This window comes from Sturnus vulgaris, chromosome 3, assembly GCF_052056855.1.
Source record: "Sturnus vulgaris isolate bStuVul1 chromosome 3, bStuVul1.hap1, whole genome shotgun sequence".
In the NCBI taxonomy this organism is placed as follows: Eukaryota; Metazoa; Chordata; class Aves; order Passeriformes; family Sturnidae; genus Sturnus; species Sturnus vulgaris.
Window position 1 is genome coordinate 25,400,282 of NC_142245.1, and position 24,458 is coordinate 25,424,739.

The 24,458-nt window shown below is 35.5% G+C and overlaps 1 protein-coding gene across 11 annotated transcripts in view; it reads left to right on the forward strand.

The window, feature by feature from the left end:
- Window positions 1-24,458, forward strand: part of MTA3 (metastasis associated 1 family member 3) — a 242,813-nt gene that overhangs the window by 61,738 nt on the left and 156,617 nt on the right. For all 11 annotated transcript variants that reach the window (XR_015802205.1, XR_015802203.1, XR_015802202.1 and 8 more), the window contains exons 7-9: window positions 9,591-9,693; window positions 18,423-18,522; window positions 23,353-23,541. Coding sequence is in view for 7 of the 11 variants with exons in the window: in XM_088161230.1 (XP_088017356.1) it covers window positions 9,591-9,693; window positions 18,423-18,522; window positions 23,353-23,541 (392 nt within the window). In the remaining 4 variants the exon portion in view is untranslated. The remainder of the gene's footprint in view (window positions 1-9,590; window positions 9,694-18,422; window positions 18,523-23,352; window positions 23,542-24,458) is intronic.

The following is a 24,458-nucleotide window of genomic DNA, read 5'->3' on the forward strand; positions in this document are numbered from 1 at the left end:
CTGTTTTCATAGCCTGGAGGGATGATCTTACACTCACATGCTAATGGTCCCCTCGCAGCTGCAGTCCTGCTCCCAGCCCCGTGCTGCTTATCTCTTACATCTGGGTTTGAAAGGAGACCTTAGGGAATTCTTTATGGAGCAGGGATCTGACACATTTGGATTCTCTCTGGCCATTTAAAGAAATACAAAGAGTGAGGAGTGGGCAAGGAAGAAGAGCACCCCCTGCTAAGACATTCAGAAGAGGAATTAGAGTGTCTGAAATGGAGGAAGAAGCAGCCTGTAGGAAAGACGTTCTGTTCAAAGCTTTTTTTCTTCTAGTAAATAAAATTGTAAACTAAAAGCTGGAGTCCCTCTTGCACACCTGAAAATACTCAGTGAGTGCCTAGAAATAGCACCTGCTGTGCAGCTGTTTTCATTTTTGAAGCCAAGGCATTTTAGAATAAATGCAGTTCAATTAATTGAGGACTTAATAGGAAGAAGGGAAGCAGTTGGACAAATTTATGCTGCAAATTATGGATGACAGAGAAACTATTCAAAGTTTCTAAAATTTTTCTGTTTCGAAAAAGAATAAATTAATTCCTTTAAGAGTGGTTTCTAAAGCCTTCACTGTTTTTGTGATTTTTTTTTTACTGAAACTCATTGTAAGAGTGTGTTGTTTTTAATAAATCAGACATACCAAAAGGAAACTATTAAACTCAGAGTTCAAGCCTTATAACGTTTAGGAATATTGGAATTACAGAATTTTAAGTTTAAACATGATTACAAGTAAAGAGTCAGATGAGAAACTAATTTGCAATCTGTTTGGATTTCTAATATTATGAAAGTTCAGGATTGCTTAGACTTGGTGTATTGTATTTTCTGATTCTATAAATGCTTCTCATATAACTAAATATTTTGGTTTTTATTTAACTGATGAAAAATATACTTGAGAATAGTGAAACTCAACTGTAATCTCATGAGGAGGGATCTGTTCTGTTACTTCGTGGTACATATTTCTCCCATTTATTATGTGAACCACTGCTGATTTTGAGAGTCACTAATACAGCCAGAGACCTGCAGCAGTAATTTGAATGATGCATCTGATCCAGCAGTCTGTGTGCTGGACTATTTCTGTTAGTGTTGATGTAGTTGCAATAATTTAATTCTGTTGTGAGAAGATAATAATCAGTCCTTTTTGAAAACCGTTGATATGAAATATTTTTAGAAGGTTCTGTATTCAAATATTTCAGTTAAAAATTGGACAGCCAGATACTCTGAAGACAGATAATGTGTGTCTGTGAGAAATATCTGACAGGATAAACAAATATTGTGTCTTTGTGTTCTATTGATTTCCAGAAAATATGGTCTGTCGTTTCTGTTAAGTGATCACTTTTTTGAGAGTTGCTGGGTATTAATTGCACACATTAATACAGTAAGTAGTTCTTAGAAAATAAAATTAATAAAATATAGCCTTTTTTCCTGAGTTAAGTGTTTAACAAATTTTATCTGTCTAACCTTCTGTATTTAACTGGCTTTAAAAAATCATGAGGTGTGATAATTTTGAGGCCAAGTTAGTGTTTCCTTTGTGAGTGAAACAAAATGCCATTACAAGAATAAATAAGTGGAATTAGAGTAAACCCAGTTCCTTAGGTATGATCAAAGGAAGAGCTGCTTTTCTTGTGCATCCACAGAAGGTGACAACAGCAGTACCTTTAGGCTCTTCCATCAGCACTATGTGAAGGAAAGGTTTTTGTGGAAAAAACTGTCAACCATGAAGTTATTTTTGGATGGGGTTGAGGAACTAGTGCATACCTCCCTTGTTCTACATACAGCATTTTGAGAATTCACAGTCAGTGTCAAAAGCCAGGTTCCTTGTCAGTTCAAGATGACTTTATGGGATCCAGAGAGCAGAAAACAAAGTTCAAAGTCGGAAATAAAAAATAGGGGCAAGTATGAAAGGAGATGGTTATGCCTGACTTAGGCTTGCTTCTAGATGCCTTGGAACCTTGTAGAAGTTGATTTCACCAAGTTCAGTGTGAAACGCTGAACTGAATTTTTATATCTGACAGAAAATCTGGTAAATCAGCAGCAAAATAAATGATAACTTCAAAATATTGGTTAGAATCTTGGTTCAACTATAAGAAGATGGCTTTTTTTTTCAATACATTTTTCAGAAGGAATGCATGGAACAAAAGATAGAAACTCCTAAATCTGTTTTATTTGTGGAAGCATCAATAGAACACCAGATATAACAGGTGTGATGGTGCTAACCCAGTAAGACTCGCTTTTATGGTCAGAATAGAAAGATGTTGCTGAGACTTAATTCATCTCAGCTGAAAACGGATATCTAAACTAGATCAGATATTTTGATGAGATGAATCTCAACAAATAATAAAATTCCTGGTTATATATGCTCAAATATATTTTGTTCTTAAATGGGATTTCTGTTGATTGCATCTTTGACTTTGAGTTAGCATGAATTTTTTTACAATACCTTCTAAAAGTAGGAGCTGTTTCTTGAGGGTTAGCCAATTTAAACATTGTAGTCCCTTGTCAGATTTGAAGACTTTGTTATTAAACTCATACAGTAAATTTTGCATAATTAACTGTCAAATGCTTGATTATCACAAACAGAGAAATACACTTTACAATGTTGTTCATATGAAATTTTAATAGGAAGGATGTTAATATCCTTTACATCACTTTTGCTAATCTCGTTTCTAGGGAGCTGAGTTATTGATTTATGTGCTGGGCAGTTAAAAGCATGTTTATAGAATTTTATCAGTTTTACTGGAAATTAAACAAAACACATGTAAATGGCATCTCGATGCCTTTTTTCAGGAAATACTTTGCTTCTGCCGAATCAAGCATTTGCAAGGAAAATCTGTAGTTTAGGGCTGTGGCCACATGTACTACAGAAGCTGAATTAGGTATTTGAAGCTTTGCATTATAAACCATAGTGTTTTATGAAGTGTTTTCAGTGATCTTATTTAAAAATACTTGTTGACTTCTGGTCCAGATTGTTGAGGTGTTAAGTGCATGCATAATTTTGATCAAACACACCAACTGTGGTCATGGAAATTTCTGAGCTTCAATTCTCAGATCATTCACAACTTCGATGTTAACAGTGGAGGATAAGATAGGTAGAGTTGGAAATTGTGCTGTTTATCAATTAGACTTTATAAAAGCTGTTCAACAGAGGTGAGTTGTGTGAGTTCTGCTTAACTCTCAGGTGAGTCCTGCTTGGGTATAGTTGGAGTGGGTTTTTGCTGTTATTGTTTGATTTCTTGTTCATTGGCTGCCCCGAACTGTGAAAGCATGTCTGCCTTTCCCAAGTTGGATTTATGCTTGAAGTCGGTCGAATTTTTGGACATTGTAAAAAAAGAGCCACGATACCCTGCTGTCTTTAGCTCCTTGAGGAGACTTCGACTTCTGTTATTAACAGAACTAATGTGTTCTGTTTGTTACGAACCTCTTATTTTTCTACAGCTTGAGGGAAATGGTTCAAGTGGCCCTCTGGTTGCAGTGCAGCAGGAATGGTCTGTGCTGCATAGCTGGTGTGGCAGGTTGTGCATGATTGCTGTCAGAAAGATTTTGTTGCTAATAATAGCTGTAGAGCCTTGGCTGAGATTGTTCAAATACCAAATGACTTCTGTCAGGTAGTCAGCCTTATGAAGGGTACAGTTATTTATTGTGTGCTGTGTATGTGCTTATTATCCCCATGAGCACTCCAGTCACTTTTCAAGCAGCAACGTCTTGGTGTTTAATTGACTTTGCTGGTATTTTCTGCCTCAGTAACTTCACCTAAAAGGACTCATTGTAAGTTCAGATTTTTGTTTCTCTGCTGTTTTACTGCAAGTTTGATTTTTCTTCTAAGTTTATTCTGTAGAAGATGAAAAACAAATAGCAGATGCAGATGAAATGTGTTTTTTTACATTTGAAAAAGTCAAAATACATTTCATCCTAAACAAAAAGTTCTTTTCTAAATGGTTTTGTTTACATTATTCACACAAAAAGTCTTATTTCTCTTTAGAAGGCTTAAGTAATGGAATTTGCATATTTTTAACCTTAGGGTTTTTTAAAAAAACAACACAACCAAAAACTGCAAGACCACAGATTTAATTTTAATTTAGTCAAGGTTTGGTTTTAGTGTGTTTTTTCTTTCTTTGTTTGGTTTGTGTGTTTGTTTGGTTTGGCTTTTGTGGGGTTTTTTGTTTTGTTTTTTTTTTGAGAATACAATGTCTCTGCATTGTAGTATCCCTTTTTCAAAAGCAAATATTTTTAATACTAATAATATTCATAGATAGTACAGTACTGTTATTTTATTTACAATCAGAATCTTTTTCACCATGCTTTCCTGAAAACCCTATTGCTTCATGGGTTATTTCAGGAATTTCAGAAAAACTGAAAACAGTTTTGAGAACAAGGCAGCCTAATTTGTTCCTTCCTTCCAGCACTGGGCATTTCCATAAGCCAGCCATCCTCGATGCAGCATTATGTAGAAGTTGGTCATGAATGTGTGGTTGCAGTTCAGTTTGTTCTGAGCTCAAGTGTAATTCTTTCTGTTAATTTCTAGGAATTTAGAACATGATGTATTAAAGCTCTGAACATTTTGTGAGCACTTGTCTTTTGATGATCAGTGATTAAATTATAAATACTGTAAAGCTGAACACTGAGAGAACATTCAGGTCATAGGAGGCAGTTCTGTTTCAAAATGGATTTTTCAAGTACAAAATGATTAAATGATTTTTATAAATTCAAGCTCTAGAAGATAAGTGGCGATTGGACTATGCTTGTTTTATAGGCAGTAAAAATGCCCAATAGCAGCTTAAATGCTTGTAGACAAATAACAGGCCTTTATCATATGATATATTTCATTTATAGTCTCTATATATAGCCTAGTTTTCATTTCTAGTCCTTACATTCATAAATTTTTACTATTAGATTTGTGTAAACATATAACTCCTTATATGAATATACCTCTGTCAGGCAAGCTATGGCAGAGGGGAGATTGTCTTGAAATTGAAAGGTAAAGAAATAATTTTTTGCCTACACTTTTCCTCTCAGCTTTCTCATGTTATTTTGATCAGAGAAGTCATTTTCACATAACTCCATTTTATTTTTTGAAGACATAAGTGTAAATTTTTGAACTTTTGTTATGTTTTTTTTAATATCTGTACCTGTGAGAATTGTAAATGATGAAAAAAAAGAGTAATAAGAATTTTATGCAGGATGAATATGCTGACTGTTTTATTGAGGAGCTAATGTACTTTTCATCCAAGGAGAAAGCTCAGATTTTACATTAGACAGACAGCCTTAGTGTCTGGAACTTTATTCATATACAGTACAAGAAAATTCAACATGATTCTATTTTTCTCCTTGGCAAATTAGGGAAAATGTTTGCAGATTGTCTAAATAGCAGCATGAGAATATAGTTTGTGAACTGAAACTTCATTTTCACTGGTTAGTTGCCTATTTTTACAGTGATGGCACACAAACAGCGCATGAAACTATGTTCAAAAAACCATTTAGGATTACCTGCAGGTAGTATTCCCCAAAGAGTTCTAGCAATAACGTGCTAAATGTTTTATCTGCTAAATCCATATTTCAGTGAAAGAAATTTCATTGTGTTGCATGCTGAACTCGTCTAAGGGAAGATAAGGACCAACAAGTTCCTCTGTTCCACATCCTTGCAATGTTAGCTAAGAGAGATTCCTGTTCTACAAATACAAAACTAAAACACAGAGATGAAGACACTGAATTGACTTCTTATAAATGTGCTAAGCATTAAGAATATGAGCCTTTACAAATGCCTTCACATTTATCTGCTTAGGTGTCTGGTGAGTCTGAGGAATTGACACACACATCACAACTGGCTGATTTCAGGGAGTTGTATGAATAAGTGAATTTGCTTACTGGGTGGTTGAAACTCTTGGTCTGGCGTCCAGTTCTGCCTTACTGTGGCTGAAACCCCACAGCTACAGATTTTCTGTCCCATGGAATTAAGGATCCAGCAGCTGGCACCTCTGTTTTGCATATCTTGAAACTGGATTCGTTCAGAAAGCTGAGCACTGCAGGTGTTTAGTTTGCATGTTGGGATTGAATTGACAGCTGAATTACTTTTTGAGAAGGAGAATAGAAAGGTTTCTTGAAAAATAGGCCAAATTGTACAAAATACAAAAATAAGACTTTGCATCAGAAGCGTCTTTAAAATCAGATACCTCATCAACTGTTTGTCACTAAAAGTTGAATTTGTATTGTTTCATTGACAACCATTTTCTAAATAAAACCTAACTTATAGATTAATATTTCAGTTTCTTAGTAGTATATTATATTGCAGTATTGTTATATATTTATTATATTCAAATAATTTCATTTTAAGAAGCTGTTTATAGTTTATATTGAAAGTTATTTTCTTTTAGTTGGATACAAGAAGAACTTAGAATCATGCTGTATCTGATGTACTAGTTATCTTTGGGGTATTTATCTGCAGGAAATGAAATCTAAAAGACTAAGTAAATGTTTAATTTCTTGTACCTCATTTTAAATATATTTGGTTTACTTTTGTAAATATTTTCTTCCATTTTTTTAGAGGGGCACATCATGCTTTCATATGTCTAAAATTGCTAACTGAAATACAAAACTTTTAAACTTCCTTTTAAAAAGACCTTCTTTTTACTAGAAGACAGCTATGAGAAATAAGGAATTGAGTGATTGATGAAGAGTAAACCACATGTATTTCTGACCATCTACTAACGTTTTCACATAAAATTACTCACCAGGATTAGACTGACTATAATGAAATTATAAGCAATGATTAGAATAAGTTGGATGTACTGGTATGTTTTATCAGTTTTTTAAAAAAAATTGCCTAGCACTTCTCGGAAGCTGTAATGGTTATGCTGCTGGTGGTAAGGAAAGGTGACATTTTTAAAACTGAACTTCTCAAATGCACTGAAAACGGTTGAAAGTAAAACTCCCCCATTCCTCTGTGAGCTGGATTTTGCAATATAATGAATTAATACGATGACAACTTTTTCATCTGCTCGGTTTGAATGTCTTATACTTTGGTGTCAAATTCAGCAATGTAGAAGATAAACGTTGATGTGCTAACAGGGAAATTGCATCCTAAAGTGGTTTGCTGTGTTAAAAATCCTATAGGATGTGGTACAGACATGATCAGCTAAGGATCGACAGCTCAAGTGAAACACAGAGGGTTGATAATCATTATTTTGGAAGACCTGTTTATCTTATGTGATCCTCCCATACTGATGCTTTCAGCATAGGCAAGGAAAGTTAACAAAATACTTATTCCTGAAATTAACTTTTCTAAGGTTTCTACAGCACTGCTTGACTGCCTCCATGGTTTGGTCTGTTTAGGTTACTTTTCCTCTTTAAGTGATAATATCCTGCCATGTAAGTGGAAAATCAGGAATTAAGTAGCTATTTGAGCTGCAGCTTGGCAGACTCCATCTATTTTCTGGAAACCTCTGTCTACCATTGTTGAAATTATATTTAATATTGCAATAATTATATGTGTTTAGATTATTTTGGTATAGATATTCCACTGCTTGTATCCTGCTTATGTCCACTGCTATTACAGAATGCTGTTTGGCAATATTTCAGATTCACCTTTATCAGGGTTACGACACCTTATAGTAGCAATTGTTTAATTTCTTCTAATTGAAGTAAGAACTGTAGTATTGCAATTGTTTTATTCTTTTTGCAAACTTGATTCAGAAGAGTGACATGTTTTGATTGAATACTGGCGCTGTGTTTGTATGATGTTTTCTCTTTGTGAGAAGTATAATCTACCTAAGTAAGGTTTGATCTCTAGACTATGATGTCCTGAAATGGTTAACTAACATTAAAGGTATTTAAAAACTATATATTAACAGATTGAAATGAAGTGCTCAGAGAATATTTATAAAATGTGGAACATCACCCACAATGTGTCTGTCACAGATGGAACAAATGAATGTATTGACAGGTGTGCAATTGATAGAATAAATTTATAAACCTAAAATCCTTTCCAAGATGCCAGAAATTAACAGTTTGTCTTCAGTACTGGATGTGAATTAGCTTGAACAGAAGCTGAAGTCCCGTTAGGCAGCCAATGCTTTATTGCCTGTGTATTGGAAGAAAGTAATTTACTGTGTTTTTCTGAGACTGCGACAGTGAAATTTGTTCCTGAAACATTAGCCAGACAGCCTGGTGCAGTTCTAACTTGTGTGTTTGCTAGGGATAAATATATACCACATTTTAATTTCTTTCCAGAGTTAATGTGCTAGAGAACTCACCATATATGATGTGATTTCAGAAGAGCCAGTGCTTGGTTTGCAGTTTGCTTTCAGACTTAAGTGTACAGGTTATTTCATGTTGTGATGATACTCTGTGTGTTTAGAGTGACTGTTTTCATTAAGTTATAAGAAATAACACAGACTAAACTGATTTTCTGTGTGATCAGAGAGGTACCTACACAGCCTAGATTTTCAAAGGGACTGGAATGGCTGTATCTGACAACAGGTTTTCATTCTTATAGTACCTTGTAAAAGTCACACACAAGTACTGGCAACCAGCTAAACATTAGTGGTTTTTACATGTTTGCTGAGGGAAGAACACACTCCTATTCTAAAACAATGATTCTGATTTTACTGTGTCATCTCTCCTGGCCATAGATGTGTTGGCTGCACCCCACAGGTAAATCTCCTCATACTGGTGGCATATGTGGTGCTTCCTCTGTCAGCCTCTAAGAAATGGTTCTTATTTTATAGGAGAAGTTATTGGTGTAGTAGGCAAGACAAGATCAAGTCTTTCTTATGAATGTGAATCCTTGTATCAAATTCACACTTCACTGTTCTTCCATTCAGTACAAATGCCATACTCTTGTAACAATTAATATAGGGCAAAATAAATTTTGGAAGCCACCCCCATTGTTTCAGCCATGTGCATATACACAAATTTTTCTGTTCACATAAATGAAGTTGGGAAATGATGATGTAGTATATAGTAACTTTCTTGTGGTGCAGGTTTATATATTAGTATATTAGAGGATAGAACTAGTCAATGTATACAGCAATTTTAATAGTATGATTTATATTAACAATAGAGATAATGTAGTGGCTAAGAGGTAAAAAAATGCTTAAATACAGTAGACAGCATTTTTGCATAATGATTTATTTTTTCGGGGCATAGAATGCAAATTGGATAGAATTTAATTGATAGAGCTGGTTAAGTGTAAAATTAATTTTAATATGGCTTAAGTGAAGCAATAACTTCGATATACTAGACAAGCAATTTAAAGAAGCCACTGGTTACTTAGGTTATGGCTTCAACTTTATAATAACATTTTATTAAGGTTCATTGATATTTCACCTCCTAAGAATGTCTCCTTAAATTGAAATGCTGCTGTTAAGGGAAGGTATTTATTTTGGTGATGCTGCATTATGGAATTTAACTGGATAACTGCTGATGTTTTTTAAGTACTCCGTGTGTGTGTGTATATGTATATGTTTAAAAACATACAATGTCTCTTTTAAACATAGTGCAAAAACTACACAAAGGAAAACATTGTGAGTAATAAGTGTTTTGTCCCATCTACCTTTTGACAGGAGAATTAGATGACAGAGAACAGGCAAAGCTGGAAGTAAAAGTATGGGATCCAGATAGTCCCCTTACTGACCGTCAGATTGACCAGTTTTTAGTTGTAGCACGGTAAGATTAAAATCCTCTCATAAAAAAATCCTTTTCCTTTTTCTACTGACTATTTATTCCCCTATATCGTGTTACTCAACCTGTTTTCCATTTTGTGAGCCCTTCTCTTTCCCACAGTTAGCTAAAAGAGAAAATCAGACCATGACCCTTTGTGTATTTATGGAAGCTACCAATACAGGAGAGTGAAAAAGAAAGTGAGTTTTGGAATAATGCTAAACTCCCTGTATTTCAGGTTATAGTAGAATTTGATACTTGGAATGTAGATGTTGGTTTGCTTTCCCCTTAGAGTAAATTATTTCAGTGCTAATAATAATTCAGTCTTGTGTTTTAGAATACTTGGAATTTCATGGTGTAAAATACAAGTTAAGTGTAGAAATAAAGGAAATGTTAACAAATGAAATGGGTGCAGAACTTGCCACGTATGCATGTAAGCTGAATAATATACAGTGCAATTATTCTGGATGAATATTGAAATGAAGTTTTGAAGTCATGTATTTCATTAATGAAAAAAATCAAGTCAGTTCAATTTTATAAATTAACACGATTATGCAGATTTATGAAGACATCAAAGTGCTTTGAATTAATAAATACCTTTAGAAATTATTTCTTTACTTTAAAAAAAACCTCTTAAAAATTTGTAGGTTTTTTACTGAAGAACAATTCTGCATTCATAGGATACATCAGGTTTTGCCTTTCTGCTAATTCAAACTTAGAAAGATACTGTTCTAATGATAACAGAAAACACGGTTCACATATGGGTTTTATCCTGAATAAATCTATTTCCTGTATTTTGAGATTACACTCTGCAAGCAGGTTATAAAAATCTTCTTAGGCAAATAATCCTTTTACATGGTTTCTAGTTTTTGGGATTTTTTTCTTTCTTCCTTTTGAACAAAAGATTTCAGGAAGGAAAAAAGAAAAATGTTGCTCTATATTTTCGTTCTTATGCGTATGGTCATATGGGATGCTGATTTGCTCATTTACAGTTCAGCTGCTGATCCACTTGGTTTTTCCTTACTCTCCCACTTGGAATGTTGTATCCTTTCTATAAAGTACTAAAACATCTTTTTTTTTTTTTTTAACCTGCCCTTGTTGAATTTTTGAGCAAGGTGGAGCATTAAAGGTGTTAAAAGGGGTTCAGAGAGTCACAGAGTCTGGTAGATGTTCCATAGAAACCAGGTATCTGAACTACTTTTTCACCAGCAGTATAATATCTGGAGAAGTATGGTCAGATTATTATGGTGTGCCCTAAAGACACATCTGGCAAAAAGACTCAATTTGGAAGAGTTCATTCATTGCTTTAAGATTCCTCTACTTGCTATTTCTCAGCCACTCTGGGGAGCTGAAGTAGTATTCTGTGGGGCCAAAAATGTTCCCAGAGGAGTGTTGCAGTAAGCAGCCTGCTGGGAAGTAACAGAGAATAATTAAATACATAAAGAAGAATATACTTCTCTCTTCCTGTTATTTAAGACACCCTTTGCAATGCTGTGCCCTGGCCAAGACTGCATTTTTTCCAAAGTTGATACATTTCTGTAAAGATGGTTTCTGTTAGAGTGGATCATGGCAGATTCATTGTAACTATCCAAGATCTTGTGGTACTTGGATGACCATCTGTAATCAGGTATTACTCAGGTGCAGCTTTGTGGATGTTCTTGCACAGAACTCCATTCATCTTTGGAAGCTGCTTTTCGACTGACAGAAACTGGTTTTATATTCACAGGATGCATTAAGTGCCTTCTGAGACAGATTTGGATGAATTTCTGGAAAAATGGTTCTGTGATGATTTGGTGGCAGCTTTCCATTCAGTGTGTTGTGTGGTTACAGGATTTATGCTGGGCCATAATAGAGGACCATTAAAAGCTGCTTGAGTAGCAATGGAGAGCTGGTATTATGATGTGGTGAGCAGTGCTTACAGACAGCTCTGCTGTGGCCTAATTGTGATTCACTAGGCATTGGCTGTACCTGCTGGATTTCCAGTTGGAATGATCTTTCTCTGGTTATGTTTAGTTCTGCAAATTTGAAAATATGATAAGAATTTTTTTCCTAAGTGCCTTCCCAGGTGTGATTTTCTTTAAGTATGTGTACACTATTTTGTTAGACATTTTAAAAGCATTTCCAATGGATCCTTTTTAGATGCTGTGTCGAAGTAATTGAGTATTTCTTCTCATTTTTTCCTTTTTTTTTGTCCTTAAATGCTTTACCTTTTTCAATCACACAGGCAACTTTCTTGGTTTTTTTAGACACAACATGTTTTTATGTGTTTAAATGCTCTTTTTATTTGTGTTGCCTGTTTACAAGTATATTTGTATTTTTACCTTGGACATGTAGCTTTCCCAGTCTTACAAGATTTGTTTACTGTCTCAGGAATGAGAAGCCTTTTTCCTAGGTTTATATGCCTGGTCAGTCTGGGCCTCTCACTAAGCCCTACTATTCAATTATTTCCTGGGTAGAAAGTTAGAAGAATATGCCTATCCCGTGCAGAAATTAGAGTTAACAGTGCCAAAAAAAATGGTGGAGATCTGGAAAAATATGGAAGGATCAATGAACTTGGCCTCCCCATGTAGTCTTGCCCGACACACGAATTTTGAAAGTATCTTATTGCTGCTACTGAAGCATAATTTGGGTAAAGACTCTTGCTTGAACTAGCAAAAGCATCTGTTAGGAGAAGCATGAGGCATCAGACTAATGTATTCTGGGTTTGGGTTGTCTTTTGGGTAATGTTTGTGCTGTGGCAATGGCAAGTCCAACAGCATTTTCTACCAAATTCAAATAAGATACAACTGCATTCAACCAGTTTTCCTTCTGTCCTATACATTGGCCATGTTTCTTCTGTGTCTGCCAGCTTCAAAGGACAGTTTGAGAAGCTACAACAGCCATCTAGACCTGTCCACATTAGCAAATAGTTCTGAATAGTAGAATTGGATTTGTGGAATTGCAGCATTTGGTGCTGAGGGCCTGGTGTCCACACTGCACATTTTGAGCAGATTTATTTTTAGTCATAACTAATCAGTTAATTAGCCCTGTGGACTAAATGTCTATGAGCGTGTGGAGCTACTTCTAACAGGAACCCAGTTAGTATGCTATGAGATACTTGTGGTTGTTGATTAAAATGCACTAGATAAAAACACTGCAGACAAGGGCTTTGAAACTCGGTTCCTAATTGGAGCTGATTTAGATACACACTGTTTTCTCCAGTCATCAGTCTCTTATCATTTCTAATATACAAGGAGTGCTTCATTTCATTGCCAGATCTTATGTTCTTTGTCTAGCACTGTCCCAAGTTGCACAGTGTTAGGAAATAAAAGCATTCCTATTGTCTGTATAACATAATAGTCCTGACTTTTTTTGGTTTTTCGGAGTCAAAAAATATCCTGCCCAGTCTCAAATGCAATAGGAGGTGTAGACTCTTATCTGGACAAATGCTGAGAGCTGAAGAAAGAACTTTTTTTTTTTTTTAATTTTCTTTCTATCTTCTGATTTGGTCTAGAATTCATTGCATGATACCTTTTTGGTACATTCTAGTTCCTTTTATGTGCCTTATGATTCAGTGAAACCATTAAGAACATAGTTCTTTCATTCTGCTTCATCTAACTACATTACCAACATAGTCTTCTGGAAGGAATATATTTCTAAATGAAGCTGTTTTACAGACATATGTGGTCCCAGCTTATTTCCAACTAAACCAGAGTTTTGAAATGTAATTAAAATAGCCTTGAAACATTGCATGCCTACCCTAAAATTTTGTACTTTGATTTCTATGACATTAAAATGGCTTTATATACTCTATCTGACATATTTATCTTCATTTGAATACCTGCTTTTTTTTTAATGTGAAATCGTAGAGGAATGGAAAATGACTGGTTAGTCATGTTAAATTAGAGCTTGATCCTTCTTGTGTGGTTCCCACTTTTTCATTTGCTCTAGGACAGTGATTATATTTATTTTCTGTTGGTTAGTTATAAGTGCTCACAATATGTTGGTGTATTTGGAGATGTTCTATGATCGTTACATTAATTTATCTTACAGTGGGGAAGGGAACACAATGCAGCTTCAATTGGCAAGGTGTCTTTCACTACACAGGGAAAATAATGCACTCATTATCTCAGAACCATAAGCAAAAACAGGTGTGATCAAAAAGTAGCCCTCTGTTCTTGTGAAATAATTAATTGTCGTCAGTGGCAGTAGACCAGATTCCCAAAGCTCATAAATGAAAATAAATACATTAAAGACATTGGTTTGCAGTCTTCAGTATTACAATGCTTCTGGATTCTCTGGAGGTGCTGAGAAGTAAAAGGAATTGAAGTTCATTAAAGAGGTAATTAAATTTAATGGCAGAATTGCAACATAAAATTATGCAGCAAAAATGGTGAAAAATCTCGATGCCAATGCTGTGCTCATGAAACTGAATGTTTGCTAGGAAGGTGAATTACAGCATCTAATGGTTGGCAGGTGGTTTGGCAGTAAAAAGGAAAAATATGTTCACATCAAGTTTACCAGGCATATCAAAAATTCTATGTTTCTGCCTGTCATGCCTGGCTAGTATATGTTTATTCCTTTGTGCATGTTGTATTACTGTTATTCTTGACCCAATTCATTTGAAAAGAACTAATTCAGACTTGGAGCTGAATTTCTTTTTGTATCTTTTTAATGAACTTTGATCTATTGCAGTACAAAGAATAAATTTCGGTAGCAGAGTTTTCATGGACCTGATTTTAGGGGGCTATACATCTCCTCCCCTGTGACTGTGAAATTGCAGGATGGCATGCAGATGATGCCTTAAATAACATCCTGTGAATTAAACTACTTTTATCTATCGGATTCTATTTCTGTTGAATAAGAAAGATTTCACATATGCTTCATTTCTATTCATATAGCTATGAAAGTGAAGGTTGGTCGTATCATACATTTGTATATCATGCCAACTTTACTCTGAGAGTCTTTCAGCAGAAGAATAGTGGCAGGTGACTTTTCATGTTTATCATGCCATCTCACTTTGTGCTGTAAATACCTGAAGTGATAATAATGAAGCATAGCACTGTACAGACAGTTGCTTAGACATGGAAAGAAAACATATTTTGTAACAGCATCATTTTATTTGAATATATTCTGCAGATCAGATTTTGCAAAATTGAGTAGTAAAAATCTCACGTGTATTTTCAGTTTTAAATTAATGTTTTGTTGCTTGCATGTGCATTGTTTTCCTCAAAAATATTAGCTCAGGAGGTGAGGCATAGGTCTCATTCATTAGTTTGCAAGTATCTGCAGAGAATTGTGGATTTGCAGATTCATGTATGCACAGATGTGATTCTCTTCCAGCACCTTTGTCCAGAGTATACCCAGTACTTGTCTGGTATCACTGACACAGACAAGAAGTGTAAAAAAAGTGAACAGTTTTGAAATAAACATCATCAGATTGAGAAGGATGTATGTTTCAGCTGGATTTTCAAGAATACAAGGTAAAAGAAAATTGGGAGTTACTTGCCTGCATCCGGAACTTTCTGGATCTGATTTGATGCCAAACCACTGTTGCTACTGGGAGAAGCAGAGGCTATTTTTATCCTCATGTATAATTGCAGTGGTTCCAGATTTTCTTTGGTAAATAACAGCTCTCTTCAGAACTAGGACTGACAAGCCACCAAATCTTTGGAAGCTTGTTAGGACAGTCTCTTGTGTTTGCTGCTTCTTAATTTCTTTGGGTACCACTAATATTAAGCTTAAGCAAAAAATTTGAACAATTATTTCCTTTAATGTCTTAGACTTGAGCTATAAGAAATTTGGAGTGATACATTTTCTGTGTTCAAAATCTCATCTGAAATTTTGCCTAAATGCAGGGCACACAGGCATAGCAACTACAGGGATCTCTTACTTTTTTGGACATGGAGCCTGTTGAGTTTTGCTGAACATTTATTTATTCCATAATCTTAGATCTTGGCACTGGACTATATCCATTTGTTTTGTTTGTATGGTTGTCAGCTGCAATCTGTTATAAACCTTCTTGGTTCTGCTCTTGAAGATAATTTAACCAAGGAAAACCTAATTAAGGTAACATTGGATCATTTGATCTAACCCTTAAAGCTGCTATAGCTGCTTGCTGATGCAGGCTGTGCAGAGAGTAATCTCCCTGCTGATAATGTCAATTGTTTGTCTCGTCCATCTCTCTGCCACCTGTGTAATTCACTGTCTGGGTGACTTTTGGCTTTAGCTTATTTTGGAAAATGTGAGGAGTTTTGGTTTCTGTTTGAAGTCTAAGTATTTTAATTACACCTTGAATAATTCCTAAGTATCTTGCTGAGCACAGATTTTTGGGTTGTCAGTTTATTATTGTTGCTATCGAATTAAATATAATTTCAGTTAACTATGTACAATTGTTCTTTGAATTCTACAAGCTTAACAACACATTAATATTGAAAGTTTGTTAAGAAGAATGAGTGGTTAGGGTGTGGCTGTTTAGCCTGTGTTGGTTTAATACTGAGTTTTATTTTTGGTAGGTGAAGACAATACTGTGTCTTCTGGAAATGGCATTGGTTAGTTATTTATTTTGTTCCTTTTCTAAAACAGTTATTGAATGGTGGAATTAGAAAAAAATAATGCAAGGAAAAATGACAAAGGCACATTTTGACCTTTGCATCAATATGTACCTCATATGTGTATTTTTTATTGAAAAATTAAAAAAATAAGGTATTTTAGTGAATTCTAAAATTAATATTGAATTTGGATGTGAATTACATATCTAGATTATACAAAACACTGTATATCGCTATTTAATTTTGAACCTAGTTACTATTCAACAGCCAGATGCTCTAGAATTTCTACTCTAATTGGAAATTCACTGTTTTTCACAAGTTTCTATGGAAAGGAGAACTGGAAGTTAGTTTGATTTCAAGAGAGCCACAGACATTCACACACCTCACACCTCCAGACCCCCAGTTTGTGTCCCAGTTTGTTTGTAAAACAAATAATACATAATAAAATGCAGGCAGTGTACCATTTGGGGTGCCAATGGTGACAGGATAGGGGGTGGGGATGGTAGAGGACATTATGTTTGATGCTGGTTTTATTATTGTCTAGCTTGCAGGTAGCAGCAGAAGGGAAATGCAGTCATTCCACATTGACTGGTTTGAGCAGTAGGGACAGAAGGATCACAGGAAAGACTGCTTAGCTACAGCCCTTATCAATGCCAATGTGTTGAAAGGGGTTGACAGACTATCAGGAGATGTGTTCATAATAGAGCCTTATTCTTGGGAGTGATTTGTGGACAAATACTGTTTTATGTACTGCCAAGCTTTAAAAAAAAAAGAAAGTAGAATATGTGTGTGTATTCTTTTCTCATATTTGCCATCTCCACAAAGAGGGAGCAAAGGTGGAAAAGCATTTGAGTGTCACTTATTTCTTCCACAGCCTTTAAAAAAGCAGTTAATACCAGAGGTCTGAACCACTACTGTTGAATCTTAACTTGTAAGACTGTGGCAGCAAGTACTGAAACGTGCATTCAGTAATAAATTTTTTGAGATTCAAGATAAAATTGTTGTAACATACTTTATTATCAGTTTCTCTACGTTCATTTATAACTTCAGTGAGTTTAAGTCTTGGTGCACATTATTTTATTGTTGAATATCAGATTTGCAGGATACAGCAATGTGTATTTGTGTCAGTGAAGTTCACCACTGGTATAATTCTGTACTTGTAATTTGTGTGGGGTGTAATTGCTGAGTGAGGCTGGAGTCCCTACACCAGAGGATTGATTGTGTTACATCTGTTACGTAACTGAATCTTTGAAATTAGGAGAGCTTGTGTCATTACTGAAACAAATGGGTTTTTCTGATAGCAATGTGATACAATGCACCTCAAGAACATGGTACAAATCCAGGTACTGGAGGAGCTTCTGGTCTGTTCATTGATAATCTTTTGTGTCACTGCATCTTTACTCATGTCCTGTATGATATGCTGGGCCCAATCAAATCCTTTTACTTCACTGTGCACGATACATAAATATACTTCCAAGAAATGCTTGCTGCTCTCCAAGAAATTTTTAAAGTTTCGCACAGTCTAAGTATAATAGATCCCATGTACAATTCATCAACAAAAGTGGAAAAGGAAGTAAAGTTTTGGAATAATATGTCCGTTTCAATAATGCAATGCTTTAATTAAGTAGGTTGAGAGATCAATTTATTTCATTATTGCTTAAAAGCTGTGACAACATCAGGATTTTGGGGGTACCTTATACTAGGCTAATATCCTTTTTTTACCTCATTAATGGAAGTAGTAGTTATGCACTACTGAAGTGAATAAAATGTTTTTCATTTCCTCACGGGGACATGGTGAACCTCCTTTTTAATTCGAATTATAATTTTAAAGCACTATTATAGCATTATAATTTTAGAACTAATAGTACTGATTCTAAAGCCCAAACTGTGGAGAACCTTTGATTTCAAAATTAATTGAAAAATCGATATATTAAGAGGTTGGTACATGAGAATTCTGAGTATCTTTTGTTTCTGAGCTGCTGTTCTTATATGCACGTTGTTACTTTTGGGGGCAGAAGGTCAGAGTTTTTGCTGCAGTGTTTGGTGATTTGTCTTTATCATGTTGTTCTTTGTTAGCAAAGATCTGAAATCTTAACGCTATGTGACTTCCATGTGTAAAAGGACACTTTTATAGCTATGGCACAGTCTGATATAAGAGATGAGATTTTCTGTGTATTTACTGTTGCTCCTGTTCCTCTGTTGCAGTGCGGTTGGCACGTTTGCTCGAGCCTTGGACTGCAGTAGTTCTGTCAGGCAACCCAGTTTACACATGAGTGCAGCTGCTGCTTCCCGAGACATCACACTGGTAGGTGGCTTCTTAAACATCCTACAACTTCTGTATCCATGAATTCAACACTATCTGCTATTCCCATGTCCCCATTTTCCACCTGTTGTCATTTAGATACCTGCGTGCCAGGTGTGTGTGTGTGTGTTAGAAAATCCTCTGTGTTTTCTCTAAGCTTTTCAGTGCTGCCCTTGTAATCACACTGTGCAACATTTGGCTTTAGCTGTGGATCACCCACAGCAGAATGGATAATACACATTGTATTTAATTCATTGGGGGCAGTGTCGTTTAAAGAATGTGGTAATAAAGCTGATTGAAAATTGTGTGGATAATACTTTTCACTTACTGAATGTACATGTCATCGTATTTTCTAAAGGATAAGCAATCTGACTTTGTAAGTACATTTTTAAGAACATATTAATTAGCATATTCCTACTGTTTTTCCATAGTATGCTGTTCACTGTTGATGTAAGCACGTGCATCTTATAGAGAAAAGGAGAAATATATTGATTACAGGTTTGTTTCTGCATAGTCATACTAGCTGAGATGAGAAGGTGTGCTACAGTAAAGAAAGTGTGCCAAGAACACTATGTGAGACCAAAAATATTACTGTTTCAGAGAATCAAGTTTGACTTAGATTTCCAAAGACATCAACTCTTGTTATATTACTTTAGGTATTTTTGTACCTGAACACTATCATGTAGTTTAGGCTAAAGAAGACCTGCTATTTACGAGATACTGAAATATTAGAATTAGAGGAAACTCAAAAAACCTAATAGATTAATTTAAAATAGTTAAGGCACTGACTTATAAAGTGAATAGAGAGCCCCAAAAATTCAGTTGCACAAAATTTTGTGGGAATGGACAGTACCAGCAGGTTAAAGAAAGGTTAGAAGAATGATGGAGCCATATAGGCCATAAATTAGTACTGAGGAGAATAAGGAAAAGTGTAACTTCTAAATGTCTTCATTCTGAAACTTTGTAGCTGCTGGTCAATGAAATGGGAATTTACCTCAGACTGTGACTCAGACTTACCTGAATATTTTACCTAATATTCCTTGGTGCTACTGTAAGAGACACAATGCTGAGTTAGATGGGTGATTGGTCTGATTCAGTGGGACAATTATTGTATTCCAGATAAAATAAATTTTTTATTATGGTTACAAAAATATGTAATTTGTTACCTTTTGCAGTGTACTCAAAAGGCTATTGAACAGGAAACTGGTTTAGTCTGGACTATGATAGTATTGTAAAGGCAGGGGCAAAGTGTGATGTTTCCACTAATACTCAAAATGAATTTTCTGTTTCACAGTTGCTAATATGACTTTTACAAACACAGCTCTGCTCACATTAAATACTTAATTTTGTTCATCAAAATAGTTAACATTTTTAATTTTATTAATATTTCGTTGGATTAAGAATTTCTAATGCATTTCACACATTGCATATCCCTTCTTTATTTGCATCCTGTATTCAGTGATTAATAGAGTGGATTTATCCTTATGGCAATTTCTCATTTGAAAGTATGTGTGCAATGCTGCTAATAAAGGGATACTTTGTTTGAGTGCCATGTTAATGTTTTTCCATTGCAAATGATCCATTAAGTTCCATTACACTTAATGAAAGGCATATCTTATAATGAGGCATCAGAGGAACCACCCTATGCTTAATTATTGTGTCTGTCTATTCTCATTTTCCTACCCCCTCAGCTTTTTAAAACCCTACTTTTTTGCTTTTTGGCAACGTACTTCCTTCTTGGTTAAGAAAAGACATATTTGTCATTATAATAGTTACTTTTTCAGACATTTCCATGTTAATTGGGAGTATATTTTCAGCAGCAGTTGAAGTTAGTAGAGACATTTGCAGAACTTGTGGTGTATCTCATTTATACTTTGTATATAGGTGCATAACACTAAGAAAATTACACCATCTATCTTGTTAATGCAAGGCAGATAACCCTTGTACCTGAGGTGCTATTAATGGGATTTCTGTATGCCACACCTGTGGCTTTCCAGTATTCCTAATTAAATTTTAATCCTAATTAGTTTTAATCAGAGGTAACTGTAAACAGACTGATATTAAAAAAAAAAAAAAAAAAAAAAAAAGCCTAGATTATGAACATAGATAAATTCAGGGTTGATGTACACATTTCTTGCAGATGGATAACAACTCAGAGGCTGCTTTTCAAGCTCCTTTATTTTGAAAACATAGGGAAGGTAATGAGACAAGATAGGAAACCCCCTGCTTTTAGAAAACCCTACTGAAGACGTGAAACAATGTGTGTTTACCTTCTTAGATGATAATGTGCTTCTCTTACAGTGGTAAAGACTTGTGAGACAACCAACTAAAGCTTGCATTTCTGGCCTTCTCAAAGGCAGTGCTTTATTTTATAATGATAATTGATCTCTTAAGAAGAGAAAGAGACTGGGAAGACTTTGTTTCAGATTCCTAAATATTTCATAGTGCATATACTGACCATGAGAGCCATTTAAAGCAAAGCAGGCTAATAGCATCACTTGCTCCTTGTGGTGAGTTTGTTTAGAAGAGCTTATGTGACATTACTGTAGGGATCTAAATCTGATATTGGATGTCTCTTCAAAATGAAAGTATAAGCAGTCTTTTTCTTTGCATTTTGGATGATGTCTTTTTAATGATTTTTATTAGCCTTCTATATATGTGGCTCCTAAGGTAAAAAACACTTAAAATATGATTGAGTTGGAGAATCCACACTCAGTTTCCAGTTTGAGTGCTTTGTTGGAGGCAGTTCAGTCTGAAATTGCAGCTGGTTTGGGAGCTGTGTTGTGTGACTGGCTGCAGGATGCTCTGTCATGCCCTTTCTTCTAGCTCCATGCAGCTATTCCTTAGCTTTTGGTGGGAAGTTTCTTCCTCTGCCTGCTTATATTTGTACTTGAAGTTACCTCTTAGCTGCATGACTAACACTTTTCCTCAGTCCTATGTCTGTGCTGGACAGCATGCTCTGGGCAAGGGTTCTTAGGGAAGGGTGGTTCTTTCTCTGTCCTTCAGGCTCCTGTTTGGGAGAGGCAATGCCAGGTCTCCCAGCCTCCGGCTTCTTAGGGTAAAGCAGATAAAAAGAAGATACTCCACGACTTTTCTCTCAGTCTGTATGAATTCCCTCAGGCTTCTATTACTTTTGCTACCACAGTTTGCACTGCAGATTGGAAATTTGATACAGGTCAGGGCTGACAGACCTGTAGAAGGCAGAGTTGTTATCAATGAGCTTGTCAGTGGTCTTCTGTCACAGGACAGCTCAGTGAAGACTTATCCACTTATCCACCGAGTTCAGTATGAATCTTTTCTTTAGACATATCAAAAAAGCATTACAGAGTCAGATGTTTATTATAGAGGAAAAATGAACATAAAGCCAAGGGCAAGATTTCTATTTATTCACTTCTGTTATCATTTTTATGAAAGTTGGTATCAGTGAATAGATCTGGATTCAGCAGCTGCTTGGAAGATGCTCTGTGTGTACTGCTTTTCTATGAGGGCTGCAATTTAAACAAAGATTTTAACCTCAGTAATACATCTGCTGTAAGGGCTCAATCTTTAGACCTGGTTTACTCATTGCCTGAATGGTAAACAATAAACCAGTGATTTCAATGTACATTCTCTAATATGAAGCTGATGGATTTTAGGCATTGTGTTACATATTTTCATATTAGAAGCCTTGATTTTAATAATGGCTTTTCTCCAAGCTGGTGAATTTGATTGAACCATAAGTAAAATTATATGTTGCAGGATAATAGTGACATTGCTTCTTGCAGACAAAAGACTTTCAGAATCTTGTGCTTGATAGCACTCAAAGACTTACAGTAAACACTGGAGTAAGACAATAGTAATTCATAGAAGATGGCAAAAGATCAGAAAACTCCATTATTTGCAGTAGATTTGTATGCAGAAGCTCAGCTGGAATAGCTGCACTGACACATAGTGCAGGAGTGTTCCTTCCTTGGAAGGTTTTCTTCTTGGCTGGGTTTGTGGCCGTGTGCGAGTTTGCACGTGCCCTTGGAGCTCAGCACTGTGGTGGGACACATTGGAAGGAGGCTGATACAGAGCCACAAACATTATTGCACTTTGATACCTCCTTCAGCACAGCCAGCTGGATTGTGCTCATGGGGTCTTTTGGGACACTGAGTCAGAAATGCTTCTCGTGTGCTGCTCTTTTTCCCAATGGGGGATTTGTTTACTTTTTATATTCCCCATCATTGGCTAGCAGTGGGAGCTAGCCTTCAGTGTTATCTACAGTGGGAAGATTGTTTTAATTTGTTTGTTTTCAGTTTTTCTCTTTCATAACAGAAAGGGAATCAAACAAAGAAAGCTTATTTACCAGTCTGACAACAGTGTTTAGCAAGGGATAGAAATCTTGCTGGTCATTCAGTATGATGATATTGAAAACAACGTCTTCCTTCACCAGCAATGAGAATATTGAGCTCATAGATGTCTGAGCAGCTGTTTAGTTATTATTTAGAGCTGCTGTTAATTGAAAATGGCCCCACAGTCAATATATGACACTGTCTTTATTGGGTTTCTTGGAACCAATTTCTACCAACAAGAGATTCTTTAGAAATGTTTCCTAGTAATTTGCAGGAACTAATAAACTAATGTCATTTTTGGTAAACATTTTATCAAGGAATTTCCTTTCCCAGATGAAGTAATAAACCATTTATTTTCCTCATATTCTGCAGCAGAAAACTATGATATCAAGATAGATTCCAAATTTAGCATTAATGGAGACTCCTTGCTTGATTTATAGAGAATAACAAATTGAATTTGCATTACAGATGGACTACTGTCTATTTAAACACCTCTTTATTCTCTCCTTGTCCCTGCCAGTTTCATGCAATGGACACACTGCACAAACACAACTATGATCTGAGCAGTGCCATCAGTGTTCTAGTGCCACTGGGAGGGCCTGTCTTGTGTAGAGATGAAATGGAAGAGTGGTCAGCATCAGAAGCCAGTTTATTTGAAGAGGCTTTGGAGAAGTATGGCAAGGACTTCAATGACATTCGACAAGACTTTGTAAGTATGAAAGTGGTGCTCTTTCCTGGAGCTGTGTTTTGCCATGGTTGAGCATAGCTGCTTTCTGGAGGTTTGGAAGGTTTAGCTAGAGGAGAAATCTGTGTAGCTGATATGTGTGATTAACATATCTATACATTTTATCTGGTTTAAAGTCAATATGCTGTCTTGTTCAATGCTGTTGTTTGGAAAGATGGTGACAGAAGGTAATGTTTAGTGGTTTAATATCAGGTATATTTCATGCTGAGACGTTCTGATGAGGATTTTTACAAGGATCTTACAAGCATCTGAAAAAGGTCCAGGAACTTTGCAGAGTGCTTCCACAATTTCCAGTGAAATTCATTAGCAGCTACATGGCTGACTCCCCTGGGTGTTTTTGGAAAGCTGGGGTTTCCTACTATGGTTAGCAGAGAGAAATTAGTATTCAAATAGATTTTAAAATGTACTACAGGGAGTTGTTTTGACATATTAGATATTTTGGCAGTTCTGAAAAGTAAAAGAAATGTTTCCCAATATGTTCTAACTACAGTCATTTTGGTAGTGAAGTATCAGACTGTAGGGCAGTAAACCTTTAATTTGCTAATTCTAGTGCAGGGTAATGAAATTAAATGGATTCTAACACTGATTGCTGGAATTGCTAGTAATTTGTTGCAATTTTTTTCACATTTTATGGAGAGCCTTTTTCTTTCAAGGAGAAATATTTCCTCTGTTGTATCATATTCAAGTTGGACTTCATGAAAAAGTTAAGATTTGAACCAAAGAAATTCCATTATTTAAGACTGAAGCTGATTGAAACATTTTTGTATTAATCTCATTCTGCTTGACTCTGAGAGCTCAGTTTTTTTAATTCTCTTTGCAGAAGCTTATTAATAATCTTTGTGGGGGGGGGAAAAAAAGGCATTGTATGGTAAATGTAGAAG